The sequence below is a fragment of the Eupeodes corollae genome, chromosome 1, assembly GCF_945859685.1.
Source record: "Eupeodes corollae chromosome 1, idEupCoro1.1, whole genome shotgun sequence".
Classification (NCBI taxonomy): domain Eukaryota; kingdom Metazoa; phylum Arthropoda; class Insecta; order Diptera; family Syrphidae; genus Eupeodes; species Eupeodes corollae.
Genome location: NC_079147.1, coordinates 151,112,409 through 151,129,988, shown reverse-complemented (window position 1 = coordinate 151,129,988; position 17,580 = coordinate 151,112,409). Strand labels below are relative to the sequence as shown.

The 17,580-nt window shown below is 36.4% G+C and overlaps 1 protein-coding gene across 1 annotated transcript in view; it reads left to right on the top strand.

The window, feature by feature from the left end:
* LOC129938651 (ubiquitin carboxyl-terminal hydrolase 8) overlaps positions 1–12,249 on the top strand; it is a 37,591-nt gene extending 25,342 nt beyond the window's left edge. Inside the window, exons 6-9 of the mRNA XM_056046323.1 lie at positions 298–528; positions 593–1,053; positions 1,120–1,338; positions 11,594–12,249. Coding sequence (XP_055902298.1) covers positions 298–528; positions 593–1,053; positions 1,120–1,338; positions 11,594–11,705 — 1,023 coding nt within the window. The 3' untranslated portion in view covers positions 11,706–12,249. The remainder of the gene's footprint in view (positions 1–297; positions 529–592; positions 1,054–1,119; positions 1,339–11,593) is intronic.
* The last annotated feature ends 5,331 nt before the right edge of the window (positions 12,250–17,580 follow it).

Genomic DNA, 17,580 nt, shown 5'->3' with positions numbered 1-17,580 from the left:
TTAAATTTGATTAAAGCAAACAATTGTGCACTAACTAACCAACTATGAACGTTGTAGACACAAAGTTTCCGAGTATGTCTAAGACCATAGTCGGAAGTAGTTAACATTCAGTTTGAATGAATTCTCGATTTCTATGACGGCATTTTTACACTAGCCCGTCGTTAACAAAATGGTTCTTCTGGCTGGTGTTAAAATCAACATACCGACGTACAATTTTCTAAGTCCCTTTAAAAAGGTTAGCCTAAGGTTTGATGTTTTGTTCATTGTTTTTGATGTTGATTATACTTACTTTTGCAGGGTCGTGGTCTGACAGGTCTCAAAAATCTTGGCAATACCTGTTACATGAATAGCATATTGCAATGTTTGAGCAATACTCAACCCTTGACGGAATATTGCTTATCTGATAGATACAAAAACTACATAAGTCGCGCAAACAAGACAAACGGACAGGTTGTGGAAGAAGTTGCTGCCCTCATCAAAGTCCTATGGAATGGTAATTACAAATGTGTTGCCAGCAAAGAGTTGAGGGTAAGAATAAAAGTACTTAGTTTTTTATGTATCTCAAATCATCCCATTTTTTTCGATTCTTCAGTATGTTGTAGGCCAGTATCAAAAAATATTTCGAGGAATCGAACAACAGGATTCACATGAATTCCTAACGATACTTATGGACTGGTTACATTCAGATTTGCAAACATTGCAAGCGCAACAAAAATCAGTCCGAGAAAATATGCCAGCTTCGGAACGTGCATGGTTGGAATTTACCAAAGCTCGAGAGAGCTTGATATTGCGTTTATTTTATGGCCAAATTAAGAGCACTGTAAAATGTGTTTATTGCAATAAGGAAAGTGCTACTTACGAGTGTTTCTCAAATTTAAGTTTGGAACTACCATCTAGTGCAAATATGTGTACATTGAATCAATGTATGGATATGTATTTCAATGGTGAACGTATTCACGGGTGGGTTTGTCCAACATGCAAACAACCTAGGGAAGCAATAAAGAAGTTAGACATTTCGAAGTTGCCACCAATTTTAGTTGTCCATTTTAAAAGGTTAATTTTTTCATATTTATTTAAATTCGATTTGATTAAAAAATAAAAATGTATAATATTTTTCAGATTCTATGCCAATCCTGATAGCATGGGCCCTTCATATAGAAAGAAATTAAACTATGTAACGTTCCCTTTAGAGAATCTCGATATGACGCCGTATGTTGCCAAGTCGGAGTTACGTTCAATGTCGCCAAAGACTTACGAGCTCTATGGTGTATCGAATCACTATGGCTCGATGGAAAGCGGCCATTATACAGCATTTTGTAAGAGTGGAGTTTTTGGAAAGTGAGTATTTTTGTATTTCATATTATTTGATCATAGCTTAAAATTGTATTATCAGCAAAATCGGTAAAAGCTTAATTACCAAAAAATCTTCTAAGAAATTTAAAAAAGAACATATCAAAGATTTTATTTAATAATCTTAGGTAAATTTATTAAAATGAAAATACTCACGTGAATTGAAATATTCATTAAAATCGGATAGAAAATTAGAGCTGCATATCTTACGCATATCCTAAAGTTTTCTTTGGATTAATTTTCGCCCGACAAAATTTGGATATATTAAAAATGTTTCACTCTATAAGGACAATTTATGTCTTTAAAAAGTTGGTAGAAAGGTTGCTTATAAACTTACATTTGATTTGATGCTTATGACTTTATACAAGATCGCAATTAAAAAAAAAAATGTAAACTTCGCGATGGCCACGAAAAGTTATATGTATTTATACCTTAAATCCAGAGCATAGGTTACGTTAGGTTAGGTTATAGTGGCTGTCCAAGATGGAAACGGACACACTTAGGCCAGTTTAATGGCCCATTGTGATACCACATGAATCTTGAGGCTTCCTCCTAAGCTCAATGGAACCAGTTAGAGTCCCTTACGAAACGTGAGAGGCTGATTATATTGATATCATTTAGATCGTTTAGATCGTTAAAGAAGAATTCTCCTAGGTAATTCTTGCGTTTTCGAGCTAGAGCAGAGCATGTGCAGAGAAGATGAAGAACCGTTTCTTCCTCTTCCTCGTCCATACAGCTTCTGCAAAAGTCATTTGAGAATACGCCTAGTCTCGTGGCGTGCTTTCCTATTAGGCAGTGTCCGGTTATGACACCTATTATCGAGCAAGCACCTTGAACGTTTTAAATCCAGTGTTGGCCAGATGTTTTTTGTGGCTTGACACGTGGTGATGTTGTTCTACCTGGTTCCTGCCCTCCTCACAGCGTCTTGCATTAGCAGCAGTTTACAAGTAGCGATTGGTATGCCAATACTTGCCAAACGTGGTAGGATGGGCTGTACTGTACCGTTCCTGGCGAGTTCATCTGCCTTACAGTTACCTGGAATGTCTCTATGGCCCGGCACCCAGCAAAGGTGAATATTATACTGTTGCGTCATCTCCATTAGAGATGCTCGACAGTTATGGACTGTTATAGAGTTTTTAAAGACAGAGTCCAGAGATTTGATAGCGGCCTGGCTGTCGGAGAAAATACGGATATCAGATGTTGATATCACGTTTTCTTTGAGCCAAGACAAGACTTCCTTAATCGCCAAAAGTTCCGCCTGGAACACGCTACAATGATTGGGAAGGCGGAATGAGAGACTTAATTTCAGTCGTTCAGAGTACACACCACCACCAACCAATTCTTTGGTTATTGAGCCATCTGTGTAAAAATGGATTGACTCATCCTCCAAGAATGTCCTATCCTCCCAAAAAGATCTGGTAGGTATAGAAATCTGGAAATTCCTGTCGAATTGTAGTTGGGGGATGGTTGGAATTCTAAGTACCTTAGAATTACGGAGTGGCCAATGTTGTTGTTAGTCCACTGCGACGAAGCATTGAGGCGAATAGCCGAGCTTGCAGCTATTTGTTTGCTTAATATGTCAAAAGGTGTAAGGTAGAGCAAGGTGTCCAGTGCTGCAGACGGGGTCGTGCGAAGCGATCGGCTTATACATAGGCAGGCTGAACGTTGGACTTTATTTAACTTATCCCTGTTTATACCTTTCTCTAAACAGTCCGTGATTCTGGGCTGTAAACCCCATTTATTACCAATAGCTTTTTCCAGAGCATAAAACAGTAATCCGTAGAATAACGAAAAAGTACCCTAGCGATATTTCGGCTATGGTTGAAGTTGCTTTGAATTTAGAGTAAATTCACAAACACATTACTGCGTAATGACACTCAAACGTTCAAAGTCAAACGTTCACAATACGCAGATTTGGCATGCATAAACAGGGGTGCAAAAACTTTCGAAAGTAAGCAATTTATTAGGAATAAATGTGTGCTCAAAAGATAAAGGCTCTAAGTCGACTTAAGTAGTTTTAGCTATTTATCCATTTTATTTTTCATTTTACCCTTATTGATAACAAGAGAGTTATGCCCTCTTGTAAAATATGTTAAGTTTAATTTATACTGTTTTTCAAAACGTGAAACCATTTAAGTACAGGATGGTTTGTCTTATGTATTAATTTATTTTATTTTTCATAAAATAGTCAGAAATTATTTTGGTGAAATATAAATTGTTTTAAAGTTCGACATTAATCACAAAGAGTAGTACCCGTGGAATGCATTTTAGTGCGTTGGACTGTCATGTCAAAGGTCTTGGGCTCAATTACTGCCTGTGCCATCTAAAGTTTTTTTTGCTTCTGGCGAGGGATTGACAAATCCTCCAAGAGTAATCCTGTCATGAAAAGTGCTTTCTCAAATAAGCCTGTTCAGATTCGGCTTAAAACTTTTGGTCCCCTCCATCCCTGGTAACAATACTCGCACACAGGAGTTGTTCAGCTCTGAGTGACTATTCAAAGGAATTTGGCTCACCTAATAATTTAGATAATTTTAGAGGCGGTGTTTTCTTAGTTGATATGGGGAGGGGGAGAGTGTTTGAGAGAAATGGTTTATGAGCGTCAAAATTATAGGAAATACATGCCACAAATCTGGTTCGATTTCAAACATTTTTTTTTGTAAAAGCCTTTTCCGCCTGTCGCTTCGATTTCTTTTTTTGATAAATACACATTTTTGTCTAACGTTGAATTTGGAGTAAGACCAAACCTAAATATTTGTAGTTGGTTTCATACATTTAACAATTTTCTTAAATTCTGCCATTCCTTTCCGTTTCGTGTTGATGGGCCAATACTATTTAATTCATTGGCCAAAAGCTCCTATTCCAACTTTTTTTGTTTACTTCTTAGGACACCTGTTTTAATTTTTTTTTGCGAGGCTTTCATTTGCCTCCATGAGCTTCAAAAGCCGTTTGATTTGTTTGGAAGTTGTTATTTTTACCCTAAACAGACTTCTTATTACAATTTTAAACCAAAAGACAAAACAAACTTACATTTCGGAATATTTTTTGGCTCTTGAACGCCATAAGTAATGCCAAATACACTTCGTGTGACGTGGATAGGAACAAGATCTAAATATATGTAAAGAAAATAACAAAAAATCGTATGGTTTAGGTAAATACTGGTTTTATTGGATTAAAATTATTTTCAGTAAAGTTTGCTGCCTACTGATATCTGAATAACTTCAAGTAACCTGTTGTGTATGGATTCAGAGTGCTGTCAGATAATTTGGCCCAGGACTATTTTATGGCTTCAATAATCTCTTCGGTTTTTTTTGGTATTGCCGTCCTCCTTCGTAGACTTTTCTTGAAAGAATGTTCAGATGAGAAGAATATGGGGGCCATGGTAATGGGCAACACATTTTGCCCCTGAATCCAGGCTTTTTTTGTCCGTGCTGTATGGATTGGTGAATTATCTTGTTGGAAAGTCCATTGAATCCACCAAATAATTCATAAAACTGCGGAAAAGCTCGTTCCAGAATCGATTTGTAAGTGATTGCCGTCATTTAAGAGCTTTGAAAATCCAGCTCCACTGTTCCGTAATAGATGATTGCTTCCCATTCCATTACACCACCTCCTTTGCTGTGCTGTTTTTCAAGATAGATTTCTTCCACTTTTAAAAATGATAATAGCAGCTACAAAGATTTTACAACTGAAATGGTATTTGTGAATAGATGGAAAAAAAACTATCCAGATAAATTTTTAATAGTTTATTGCTTAAATGCAACAATTTTTTTCAACTATAACGATGAATTATAATGATTAAAAAGTAGGATTATAATTAGACAAAGTTCGAATAGTACTCTTTTTGTAACGAGAAAGTAACTTAACGGTAAAAGTATTTCAATTATTTTAGTAATTTGTAGTGGTACCCTTATTTTTAATAACTGCTTAACCGGTTCCATCCTTTTTTGTGTATTTCGGGTTGTTCTTAAGCCTTCTCACAACAAATGTATCCATCGGAACCAAACAAATGTATCTTTGTTTCATCCGAACGCAAAACGTTATTCCAATTAGAACGATGAAAGTGTTTGTTTGCAAAGCAAGAATTTGTACAATGTTTGTCTTGCTCAAGAACTACACTTTTTATGTACTTCTACCAGGAAGACTTGCATCTTTCAGAAGATTTTTTCTTGTTCTATCTGTCACTGGTCCGTTTAGTTCAGTTTTGACTTTTGAATCTTTTAGAAAGAAATTGGTTTTTCTTACAAATTCTTACCAATAGTGTATCAAAATGTGTATCTTTTTCTTCATCTTGTTTCTTTTTTGGGCTTAAATGTAGAGCTTTAAATACTTTTTTCTTGGAACAGTAAGGTTTTCGCAACTTCAACCATCGAGTTCATTTTGCCTTAGTTTTTTTCATCACTTGGCGGTCAAAATGAGTATAATATAATCCACGCCCATATTTATTAAAATAGTAGATGACTTTTAAAAAATTTGTCTAGTATCGAATAGAAAATATCTGATAAACTGATAAAAAAAAACTCAAAACGCCTATTTTCATACAAAACAAATTGATCCTTACGTTAGAATGACAGTTAAAGTGGCTTGTTTCTATTATTTTTTCAAGGCGAATTCATCATTTTCCTATATCTTTTTGACGGTTAAGTGAAAATAATAAAGTGATTTGACGAAACAATTTACTATTTGAAAGCACTGTTAGGTACCGATTAACACATAGAAAGACCAACGACGAATGACTTAATTCCTAAAAAAAATATTGTAAATTGAAAATGATGAAGACATTTGTTTCTATTATTTTTTTCAACACTGGACATCCATCAGATCAGAAATAATTTTTTTTCATCGGAAAAGACGACGGTATGCCAAGCTCGATGATGATGATTAGTTTGCAAAATTAAGGCGTTCGCTCTTGCGTGTAGCATTCTATTTTCATTACTTGTTGGTGTCGTATACAGTCTGCCCTTCTGTATCACCCGAGCAACAGTCGATCTACTGGTATTTACCCCAGCTTCTGCCTTGAATTTACTCATGGAAAGCCTTGAATTTAAAGCAGATCTCACTATCGCCCGCTTTTTTTGAAATGATGTGGCTTTCTCAACTGTTCCTTTAAACTTCTTCTTTTATATGGCTATAAAATTGTTGATTTTGCCCATATCCCGGTAAACTAGAATTTGGCCTATTTCCTCCTTGCTTAGACTCCTACTACTACTCTACCCATAATTTTTGATTCTATCCAGGAAATGTTCGTTCTAAGCTCCCAAACAATCAGACTATCCTTTTATATGATTTAAAAGACGCTAATAGATAAATAAAGAACTTGTCCCTATTCATGTGACAAAAAATAAAAACCGCCAAAAAACTTGTATTTATTAACGTAATCCAATATAAACTTAATACATACCTCATTCATTCCACATTTGGGGTTTTCCAAGAAAACCTATGAATTTCAAAAATATCGGCAAATAAAAACGAAAAAAGCTTGTACCTATCTATTTGATATGAAGTGTACTTCTGTCATATTTTCCTATGGCGTTCAACGCCTGTCGCAATAAGGCTGTAGGGTCATTCCGTAAAACGATTATCGTCAAAACGATAGCGTTTGCACGATAGCTAAATAGGTATCGTCTGTCATTGGTTTCCAAATATTAATTAAGCAAATTGAAATACAAATGTTTTTCGGCGTAACTGAGTTTTGTTACGAAGTGAAAATGAAAACTCAGAAAAAAAAATTAATATGGTTATGGAGACAATTAAGAGATAAATCAGACCCTCTATCTCTTCCAAGATACTGCAAACAATAAATAATTTGCCAGACGGTTTGCTATAACTATTAAAACTTTGTGTGGCGGAAGCTACCAATGCCTTTGCACTAAGCAAATTATTCAAAATAGTTTCGGTAACAACAAATATTTTTGAAACCAAGTTATGTCCCTTAATAAAATTGAGTCTTATCTTTTGTAGATGAATTTGTGTTACTGACCTATGTATGTATACACAAAATTATAATTATAACTACAATATCAGACATAAATAACTTACATGTTAAATTAGACTTATATCGTCGGCGACAAAAAATAAAATCAGTAACAGTTACAATAACAATAAATACCACAAATTAGTTGGTATGTTTGGTAAAAAGCAGATTGTTGCAAATTTTCACAATTTCCCAAAGACAAAAACCAAATTTAATTACATTTTCAAGTTATCGAACAAGCTTTATCTTTCGTTCAGTTCATTTTGACATTTCAGTCATACTGAACGATTGACGAGACGATAGCGATAAAGTTACGTGAAGCAAATTATTGACGATATCGTTAATTATAATCGTTTTGATGATTATGGCTTTGAAAATTACGGAATGACACCCTTGATTTCTTCACGATTATTATTAATTAATGTGTCATCGTAATTCTATGTTCAAATGGTAGACATGTGCATTCAAGAGGACACAAGCGTCCACAGGTTTTTCTCAAAACCCACCTCTGTCTATCAACTCCTACTCTCACCTCCCCGCGGTGAACATCGGGTGCCTAGTACCTCAACTGGAGATTGGGTTCCAACCCCAGTGGAAAGTTGTTGGGGGCAGCAAACGAGAGAGGGGGGAGAGGTGTTTCCACTAAGGCACCTCTCCTTATCCAGGCGGCAGCGGACGAATTCTCGAGATAGAATCAACGGTGGCGTCTACAGTTCCAGTAAGGTTGAACTACTTAGTGAACACCTTATAGGGCTTCTTCGACATATTCGGAGCCCAGGCCTGTAAGGAGCGGTTTATCCGGCTCCCCTTCCTTGGAGTTATACTAAGGATCTGGCCCTCCAGGTTGGGGGTTGTGTCGTCGGGGTGACTTCCTGGCCACTTAAAAATACCTTAAGTTTCGAAGCACCAACAAGCCTCGGATACGGACGGATTTACTGTTGACAACCCACGCAAACGAAATAAGGACAACGAACTTCGGATATGTACGTGGAATGTTAGGTCCCTTAACAGACCACGTGCAGCCGAACAATTAGCGGAAGCCCTAAACTGCTGCAAGGCAGATATTACAGCCATCCAAGAAGTGCGATGGGATGGACCAGGCAAACGCAAACTAAAAGACTGCGATATCTACTACGGCGACTGCTATCGAGAACAAAGACAGCGTCTATTTGGGTGTGGATTTGTTGTTGGAACTAGGCTCAGGCAAAAAGTCTTGAGTTTCAACAGTGTGAGCGAGCGCATCACGACAATCCGCATCAAGGCTAAATTCGCCAACATAAGCCTAATATGCGCGCATGCCCCAACAGAGGAGAAAGATGAAGACACCAAAGACATATTCTTCGAGCTCTTGGACAAGACATATGAGCAGTGCCCTGGCTATGACATTAAAATTGTCTTAGGAGATTTTAATGCCAAGCTAGGAAGAGAAGACATCTTTGGTGGCATAATCGGGAGATACAGCCTGCACGACACCACCTCCGACAACGGATTCAGGCTGGTCGATTTCGCTGCGGGGCGAGACGTTCTGGTAGCTAGTACGCAGTTCACGCATCTTAATATCCACAAGGGGACATGGAAATCTCCTGATCAATCAACCGTCAACCAGATTGCGATCGACGCACGACACTTCTCCAGTATCCAGGATATCCGAACATTCCGAGAGGCCAACATTGACTCGGACCACTACCTCGTTGTAGCCAGAGTACGGCTACGGATATCCCGATCCAAGCCAAAACAAGGAAGTACTGTGAGAAGATTCGACGTTAGAAGGCTACAATCGCAAGACACTGCCAGTCCTTTTTCGATCGAGTCTCTAATAACCTCCTAAGGAGTCCTATGCTTCCTGCATTAAGCATTGACAACCAGTGGCAACATTGCCTTGCAGCCATCAGAGATGCCGCCTCTGAAGTGCTAGGTTTCGCACGGCCACCACAGCGAAACCCCTGGTTTGACGACGAATGCCGGCAAGCTCACGCAGAGAAACAAGAGGCATACAAAACGGCGCTGCACAAAAGGACTAGAGCTGCTCGCGAGCTCTACGAGCAGAAGAGGAGAGAGGAACACTGGCTTCTTAGACGGAAAAAAAGAGAGCATGAGCAGCGCGCGATCGAGGAGATAGAGGGATGTCACAATAGGAATGAGGTTCGTAAATTTTACCAAAAGGTAAAAAAAACCTCCCAAGGGTACCAGCCACGAACCGAAGCCTGTAAAGACGATCAAGGCAACATCGTAGTAGAACCACAGTCGATGCTGAGAATATGGAAAGATCACTTCTCCAAATTATATAACGGCGACGACGAACCGAATTCCGCTGTAAGGGAGATAGAACCACTCAACCTCGGCGACGCAGATCAACAATTCCGCCTACCCGACCTTGACAAAGTGAAGATAGCTATATCTAAACTTAAGTCAAACAAAGCTGCTGGAGCTGACGGCATCACGTCCGAACTATTCAAAGCAGCAGGCGATGACTTGGTAGGGAGCAGGCACCAACTCATCTGCAAAATATGGTCGGAAGAAAGCATGCCCGATGAGTGGAATCTCAGCATAGTGTGCCCGATACATAAGAAAGGAGACTCTCTAAACTGCGCCAACTACAGAGGCATCAGTCTCCTTAACATTGCGTATAAGATCCTCTCTGCCGTATTATGTGAACGTCTGAAGCCATATGTCAACAACCTGATTGGTCCTTATCAGTGTGGCTTCAGACCAGGAAAGTCCACTATCGACCAAATATTCACACTACGTCAGATCTTGGAAAAAACCCAGGAGCTTCAAATCGATACCCACCATCTCTTTATCGATTTTAAAGCCGCGTATGACAGCATCTATAGGGAAGAGCTCTACCGAGCAATGTCTAGTTTTGGCATCCCTGTCAAACTTATCCGTTTGTGCAGAATGACGATTGAGAATACACGCTGCTCTATCAAGGTCGGAAAAGATCTTACCAATTCATTTGATGTCAAAAAAGGTTTTAGACAAGGCGATGCACTGTCATGCGACTTCTTCAACATCGTTCTGGAAAGAATTGTGCAAAACTCAACCGTCAACACTAGAGGCACAATCTTCCAAAGGTCCATCCAATTGGAAGATCAAAGCGTGATGTCAGTGGAGCGTTTTTGAGCATTGCGAAGAAAGCGAAGAAGATGGGTTTAGTGGTCAATGAGGGCAAGACCAAGTACATGCTGTCATCAAAAAAGGACACTGAACGACGACGTCTTGGACAAAACGTCACCATGGACAGCTATAACTTTGAGGTAGTTAAGGACTTTTTCTACCTAGGCACCGCTATTAATGCAGACAACGACACCCGTGCTGAAATCAAACGAAGAATAACTCTTGCAAATCGCTGCTTCTTTGGACTTAGAAGGCAATTGAGAAGTAAAGTCCTCTCTCGAGCATGTAAAATCACCATCTATAAGACACTCATCATCCCGGTTCTCATTTATGGCGCTGAGGCCTGGACCCTGTCAAAGAAAGATGAGAGCGTCTTAGGATGCTTCGAGAGAAAAATTCTTCGGGTGATTTTTGGTCCCGTACGCATAGAGAATGAAGGAGAAGATATAACGACGAACTGTACGGGCTGTACAGCGACACTGACCTAGTTAGCAGAATTAAAGTCCAACGGCTTAGATGGCTAGGTCATGTAGAGCGGATGGACATCAACGCTCCAGCCCGGAAGGTCTTCGAATCCAATCCCAAGGGACGGCGCAGTAGAGGAAGACCGCGACTCAGGTGGCGCACCCAGGTGGGAGAGGACCTCAACCAACTTGGCGTGCGAAACTGGAGACAGCTAGCTAGGGACCGAGCTGGCTGGAGACGCTTGTTGGTTGAGGCCCAGGTCCGCCCCGGACTGTAGCGCCACCTTAAGTAAGTAAGTAAGTCATCGTAATCCAAAACTTTTACAAATTCGGAAAAACCGTATGAAATTTTAAGCTACGAATGTATTTCGCAAAATTTTTTTTCGGGATTCGTAAAAGTTTCCGATTACGATGGAATTCGTGATAGGGCTGAATAACTCGAAGCAGAAATCCTCCGAATTATATAAAATCGTAGAATTTTCCGGTCCAAACGGATACCTCATTAGGACCGAGTAGGTTTTAAAAAAAGAAGCTTTATTAATGTTACTTGAATATTAAAAAATATAAGACTAATTATAAAAGAATTTATATTTGCTATAATTATAGTAGTAAATATTTAATCAAAATTATACACATCAGAACTTAAAACTTAAAGAATATATATATTTACAATAATCTTTATTTCTTACAGATGGTTCAAGTTTGATGACCAAGTCGTATCACCTATTGATACAACAGACGTTGTATCTAGTGCGGGATACATTCTATTTTATACATGGCTGCCTCAAACTCCGCCACCTTAAGTGAACTAGCTAATTTTTAATATTGTTATACACTGTTTCTTCCTACCTGAATAGTCAAATGTCAAAGAATTATCGATTGTTTGTTTTTTTCTTTTTTATTTCAACATTTTTCATTGTTTTTGTTATTCCCATAATTTATAAGTAATTTTTTTTTTAATAATAATTCACCCAAAATGTGAATATTTATTTAGCTTTAATATAAGAAAAAGTTTAATTTTCAAAACAAAAATTTAATATCGAACATATAACGTATATGTATATATACAGAGATCTATTAATGACTTTACCTTCTATTTTCATAAGCATGTTCGAAGTTTATTAGATGAAACTTAAAAAAATATAGTACATGTACATTGTACACAAAATCTATTATTATTATTATTACTAACAAAAATGTTCACCAATTTTCGCATCCATACCTATATAATCAAATTACATAATATGATAAAATGTATGTAAATTGAAATAACTAAACTGTGCATTATTTTATTTTAATAAAAGATGTTATTTTTATATTGCTTAAATAAACAGAGTTTAAAACACATTAAGGATTTTTGCAATTAAAATGTTGCCTTTATTCAAATCAAAATGTGAAAAATTATAAATTTCGTCAAAATGTCAATTGTTTAAAAAAAAGCGGCTGAGATGAGAATTGCAGAGATAACTTACTATTGTTGTTTTTTTAAAACTTTCACGTGATATTTTGCGGGGTAGCTTAAGGAACTTTGATACAGTAAGTAAAATTACATTTTAACCCCTTACTGCATGATTAAATATAATTAAGAAAACACGTGATTCAGAAATGTTGATTTTTTTGAAAAAAAAGTGGAACATTTTGAGATTTCCGGTTTGGATCATATATGGCACATTGAGCAGAAAAGTAAAAAAAAAAAATGGTTTGAAAAAATTAAATCAACATTTTCTTCAAACAATTATATAGTGTGGAATATCGTGAAACAGTTCCTTTCTCATTCAAGCAAAGATTTACTTTGCATTTTTTCGGCACTCCACATAAGATCTTCCATTGCAGTCTGGAACTTTACACCGCTGTCTTGTGGCCCAAACAGGTAGGTAAACTAATTTATAGTTCTGTAATGGCATTATGGAAACCGTTAGTTTCCTGGATCTATCTTCGTCTAGCCACGGCTCAGAACCATCAAGTGTTCATCTGTACAATAGCCACGCATTCACGGCTGTCATGTCGATCATGTGGAAGAACATTTTATGGTACTTTTTTATGTAATTTGTATTGTATGATATCCAAGAAGAGAATTCAACAGATCAACTCAACCCATATGCCGATTATATGTAAAGACTGCTTTTGGACATGATACAGTTTAATAGCTCGACTTCAGAAGACGGTTTGCTGCCGACACATGTCAAAGCAAGGTTCACAATTCTGTTGTGAAACCATGTTACCACAGAAATATCCAGGTTATCAAATGAGCCAGTTTTACCACAGTTGCACCTCTTCTCGTCGAGCTGATGGAGAGCAACGAGCAGTTGGCTAGGGGATTTTTTAAGGGAATCAACAAAACTGACATAAAAAGGGAATGGAATTCCATAGCTGAACAGCAAGGGTCCTCTAGTAAGATATGGAGATGGTTGGCATAAGGTTTGAATCGCATATTTCATTAATGTAAAAAATATTTTAATGTTTGCTTTAATCAGGTTTGGGCCGACTTTAAGTTCAAAGTGAAGAAGAAAATAATAAACAATTTAAAAGAAATAGAAGCATATGGACGAGGTTCAAACCAATTGCAAATTTTGTCTCCGCTGGAAGATGCTGTAGCAAATTTGCTTAAATACAAACAGTGGTTAAACCCAAACGGAAATTCAATTGGTGTATCCCAGCCTAATTTACTTCCAAATACTTTGATGACTACATCCGGACATACATCAACACGAACTCAAGCTACAGATCATAGAGGAAATGTATTTCCTCTATGCTACAGATGCAGATGCAGACGAACAAAATCGTACTCCACTTTCTTCATCATCATCACTATCGCTACTCGTGTTGTAATACATTTCTACACATATCATTTTATTTACTTATTTATTTACCAATAATTAAATAAAACCGCTCTCTTGCATCGTTTAAACTTCTGTTACAAATTCGTCACGTCGAAGAACTTATTTAATGCCACTTAAAAAAAAACGAGAGTCGTCGAAAAACGAGACGACAGAATAGGCATGATTGTGCCTAACAGTAAAATCGCTTTCTTTGCCAGATAAGTCAACAGAATAATTTGTAGTTGGATTCGTCGGGAATAGTTCGCGCCAATCGAACAACAACGTCAATGGATGTACTAATCTCTGACAAATCGGCTCCAGTATAAAGTTCAAAATCATAGCTGAAGCCCGAGCTACCACTGAAAACAAAATTTGTATATTCCCATTTGTGTATTTTTTTTATCTGCTTATATAATTTGTTCATCTACTGCCATATATTCTTCTCTAGGGACAATAAAGAGTCTCTGCTTTATTTGGTTCAAGAATGCTCTTATTTTATGAAGGGGATCATGTCCTGGTTGTCTTTTGGGTGCTTGAGTCGAGTTTTTGTTGAAATGTATGAACACTTTTATTTCTTCGAACCGGTTACATGCCATTGCGCAGTTAATTTTTGGGCAACCTAGGCTTTTATTTCAATAAAACCTAGTTAATGGTAACTGTACGATGGACATGTAAAGGCATATTCCAAAAAACTGTTCAAGTTACATTACTGTTATATGGGCAATCTTTTCTGGACGTTTCTTGTTCTATATATTTGAACATTTCGTCTGTAAAAAAAGTACTTGACGTATTGTATCCAAGCTAATTATTTCCTCAAATAATCAGCCTTATCACAGGCCCCGTCGTAATAGATTCGTAGTACGAACCCCGAATAATTGTATCATTGGTCCCGTCGTACTAAAAAAATTTGCTACGAAATTCGGAGTTCGTGAAAATTGGTATCACTAGCCCCGAATGAATAGGAAGTTTGGCAGTTTTGTTTACGAACAATTATTTTGATCGGAGTTTTTAAAACTAACAAAAAATTAAGCTTGCGAAGATAAATTAAATAAAAATAAAATATATGAAAAGAATCATGTAAGTTTTACTATTGTTTTAATGTGAAAGTGTTACCTACATATGTTTTTTTTATTTTTTTTTTTTGAAGGGCAAATAAAGTTATCACAAATAAAATTCAATTCGAAAAGCTTTATGAAAATTCTTCAAGAAAAACTTGAAATTGCCCAAGGATTTTCAAAAATTCCTAAGGAGTAAGTGAGTTCGTTTTGGGAGGCAGTAAAAATAGAGTTAAATAGTTAAAGACCCACCTTCTAAGGACACCTCTAGCTGGAAAAAAGTAAATTGAATAAATTAGTCCAAACTTTTTTATAATTTAATTGAATTCTTAAGTGTGGTTAGATTGGAAGGCATAAATCAAGAGGAACATGGTTGAGCAAATAGAATGCATTTTTTTAGCAGCCTCGAAGAAGGTGTCATAAGAATGAATGAACTTTGACCAGCGGAATAAAAGATCCACAATCTTATATATTCGAAAATTCTTCCGAGCCTTTAGAATCAAATGAACCTTGTGAAAAGAACCAATTTGCCGATGTTTCCATGTTATCAGACGTAGTTGATGTGGGAAATGTTCCACGGCGTCTTCCAACCACTTCGCGTCAATCATATGATTCATCCAGTCTTCGTGTATTTTCTTCATTTATTGCAAAGATTGCAACGACAATACTATCAACTTTTAAGATAGGTAGAAATGGCGATCTCAAGGCAACCTAGCCTGCGATCCAATTAGCGCTGTAGTGCGCAGTTTTGATACCAAAATCAACTTTTAAAGACAAAAACAAATAAAAATAAGAACAAATCGAAAGATGAAAAACGAACTTTTATTTAATTTTCTTATTTTGACGCATATCAGCTGATTTTAGGACTCCGAAATTAGTATTTTTGTGTGCCAATGCTTTCTTGAATTCGTTCAGGGCTTATGATGTAAATGTATTCGTATTCGTAGCGTAACACAATTTTCGGGGACTCGCTACGAGGGACTCGGTGATAGGGGTGAATAACTTCGAAATCAACATTCTTTTTAACTCTTTACCTTACTTTCACTAAAAAAACTGCAATTTAAAAAAAATACACTTTTACTGTATCCGTTATCTGCAACGTATTCCAATTGATTAATCACGACCCTTTGATTCTTATTGTAAATACAGTTGGTTATATATTCATGCCCTTGTTGTGCATGATCGAGGGCAATATACAGGAAGTTGTAACATAAGGTAATTAAGGGTGTTGCCGGCAATTTGTTTTTTATTTGTTACATAAATATGTATGAATGTAGATACAAATAAATATTCAACTTTTGTGCATTTTATTTATTTATTCATTTACATCATTTAGAGATTTTAAATCTACAGTTAGACTACCGAATACATGCTAATACATCAAGATAGACTTATAGTGTATTACATACAATAAAATATTTTTAATAAAATAAAAATAAACATTAACAATATGACAACAGTAAAATTATATTGTAAAATTAAAAAATCAATTAAAATTAAAATACAATAACAATCTATTTTTTAAAGAAGATCTACTCAGATGAAAGTCAAATTCAATATGAGACGCAATAAGATTAGTTTCACTGACACAGCGGGTTATAGGTTCATTTTTTGCATAGTTAACTCTATGATCATCTTCACGAAATAAAGAACGTACTCTCAGTTGTCGCGATGGAACATATAAATTAATTAAGGATAAAAGAAATGGGCACTTAATATGGTACGATAAAATAGCACTTATAAACATAACTGAATACATTTTTCGTCTATTTACAAGTGATTGCATACCTAAAAGTTGACATCTGGTAGTATATGATGGAGTTTCGATGTTCAAACCTAATTTCCTAATTGCGAACCTAGTAAATTTTTTTTGAATCATTTCAATTCTGTTTGAATGAACGTTATAGAATGGATTCCAAATAACACAGCAGTATTCTAATATGGATCTGACATAAGATGAATAGAGCGATTTAAGAGCAAAAGGGTCTTTGAAATCATTACTATTACGTTTAATAAAGTCTAGCATGGAATTTGCTTTGGATACACTGAACTCTATATGCTTGACAAAGTTTAATTTAGAGTCGAAAATTACCCCCAGATCTTTCTTTTCACAAACTCTATCAAGAACATGGCTATTAATCTTATATTCAAAGATAATTTGGGAAAAGTTACGACAAAAAGTAAAACATTCACACTTAGAGGCATTTAAATATAATTGGTTTACAGAGCACCATTCAGATAATTTACGAAGATCATTTTGCAACAGATGACAATCCGTAATGGACTTTATACATCTTAAAAACTTAAAGTCATCAGCAAATAGAAGTTGGACAGAATTTTCGAAAATATCAGGTAAGTCATTGATAAAAATTAGGAAAAGAAGTGGCCCAAGATGGCTACCTTGGGGAACACCTGAGGTTACCAAAACTGGACTTGAAACCATATTTTCAATTCTAACGAATTGAATACGATTCCTAAGGTAAGAGTCCAACCATTTCAAAAGATTTGAATGAAAACCAAAAGAAATTCATTCTTTCAACAAAATTGAGTGATTTACTCTATCAAAAGCTTTCGCAAAATCAGTGTAGATTACATCAATTTGGTGACCTTTTTCGAGTTTATTTAAAATACAATTGGAGAAAATAGATAAATTGGTTGTTGTTGACCTTCCCGATACGAAACCGTGTTGAAATGGTGAAATCTGTTCTTTCACGAAAAGAAAGGCATAAAAGTCGGCACCTAATGGACAATTTTTGAACTCCAATATTTCTTGATCTAGACCACCTAGATGGCTGAAATTTCAG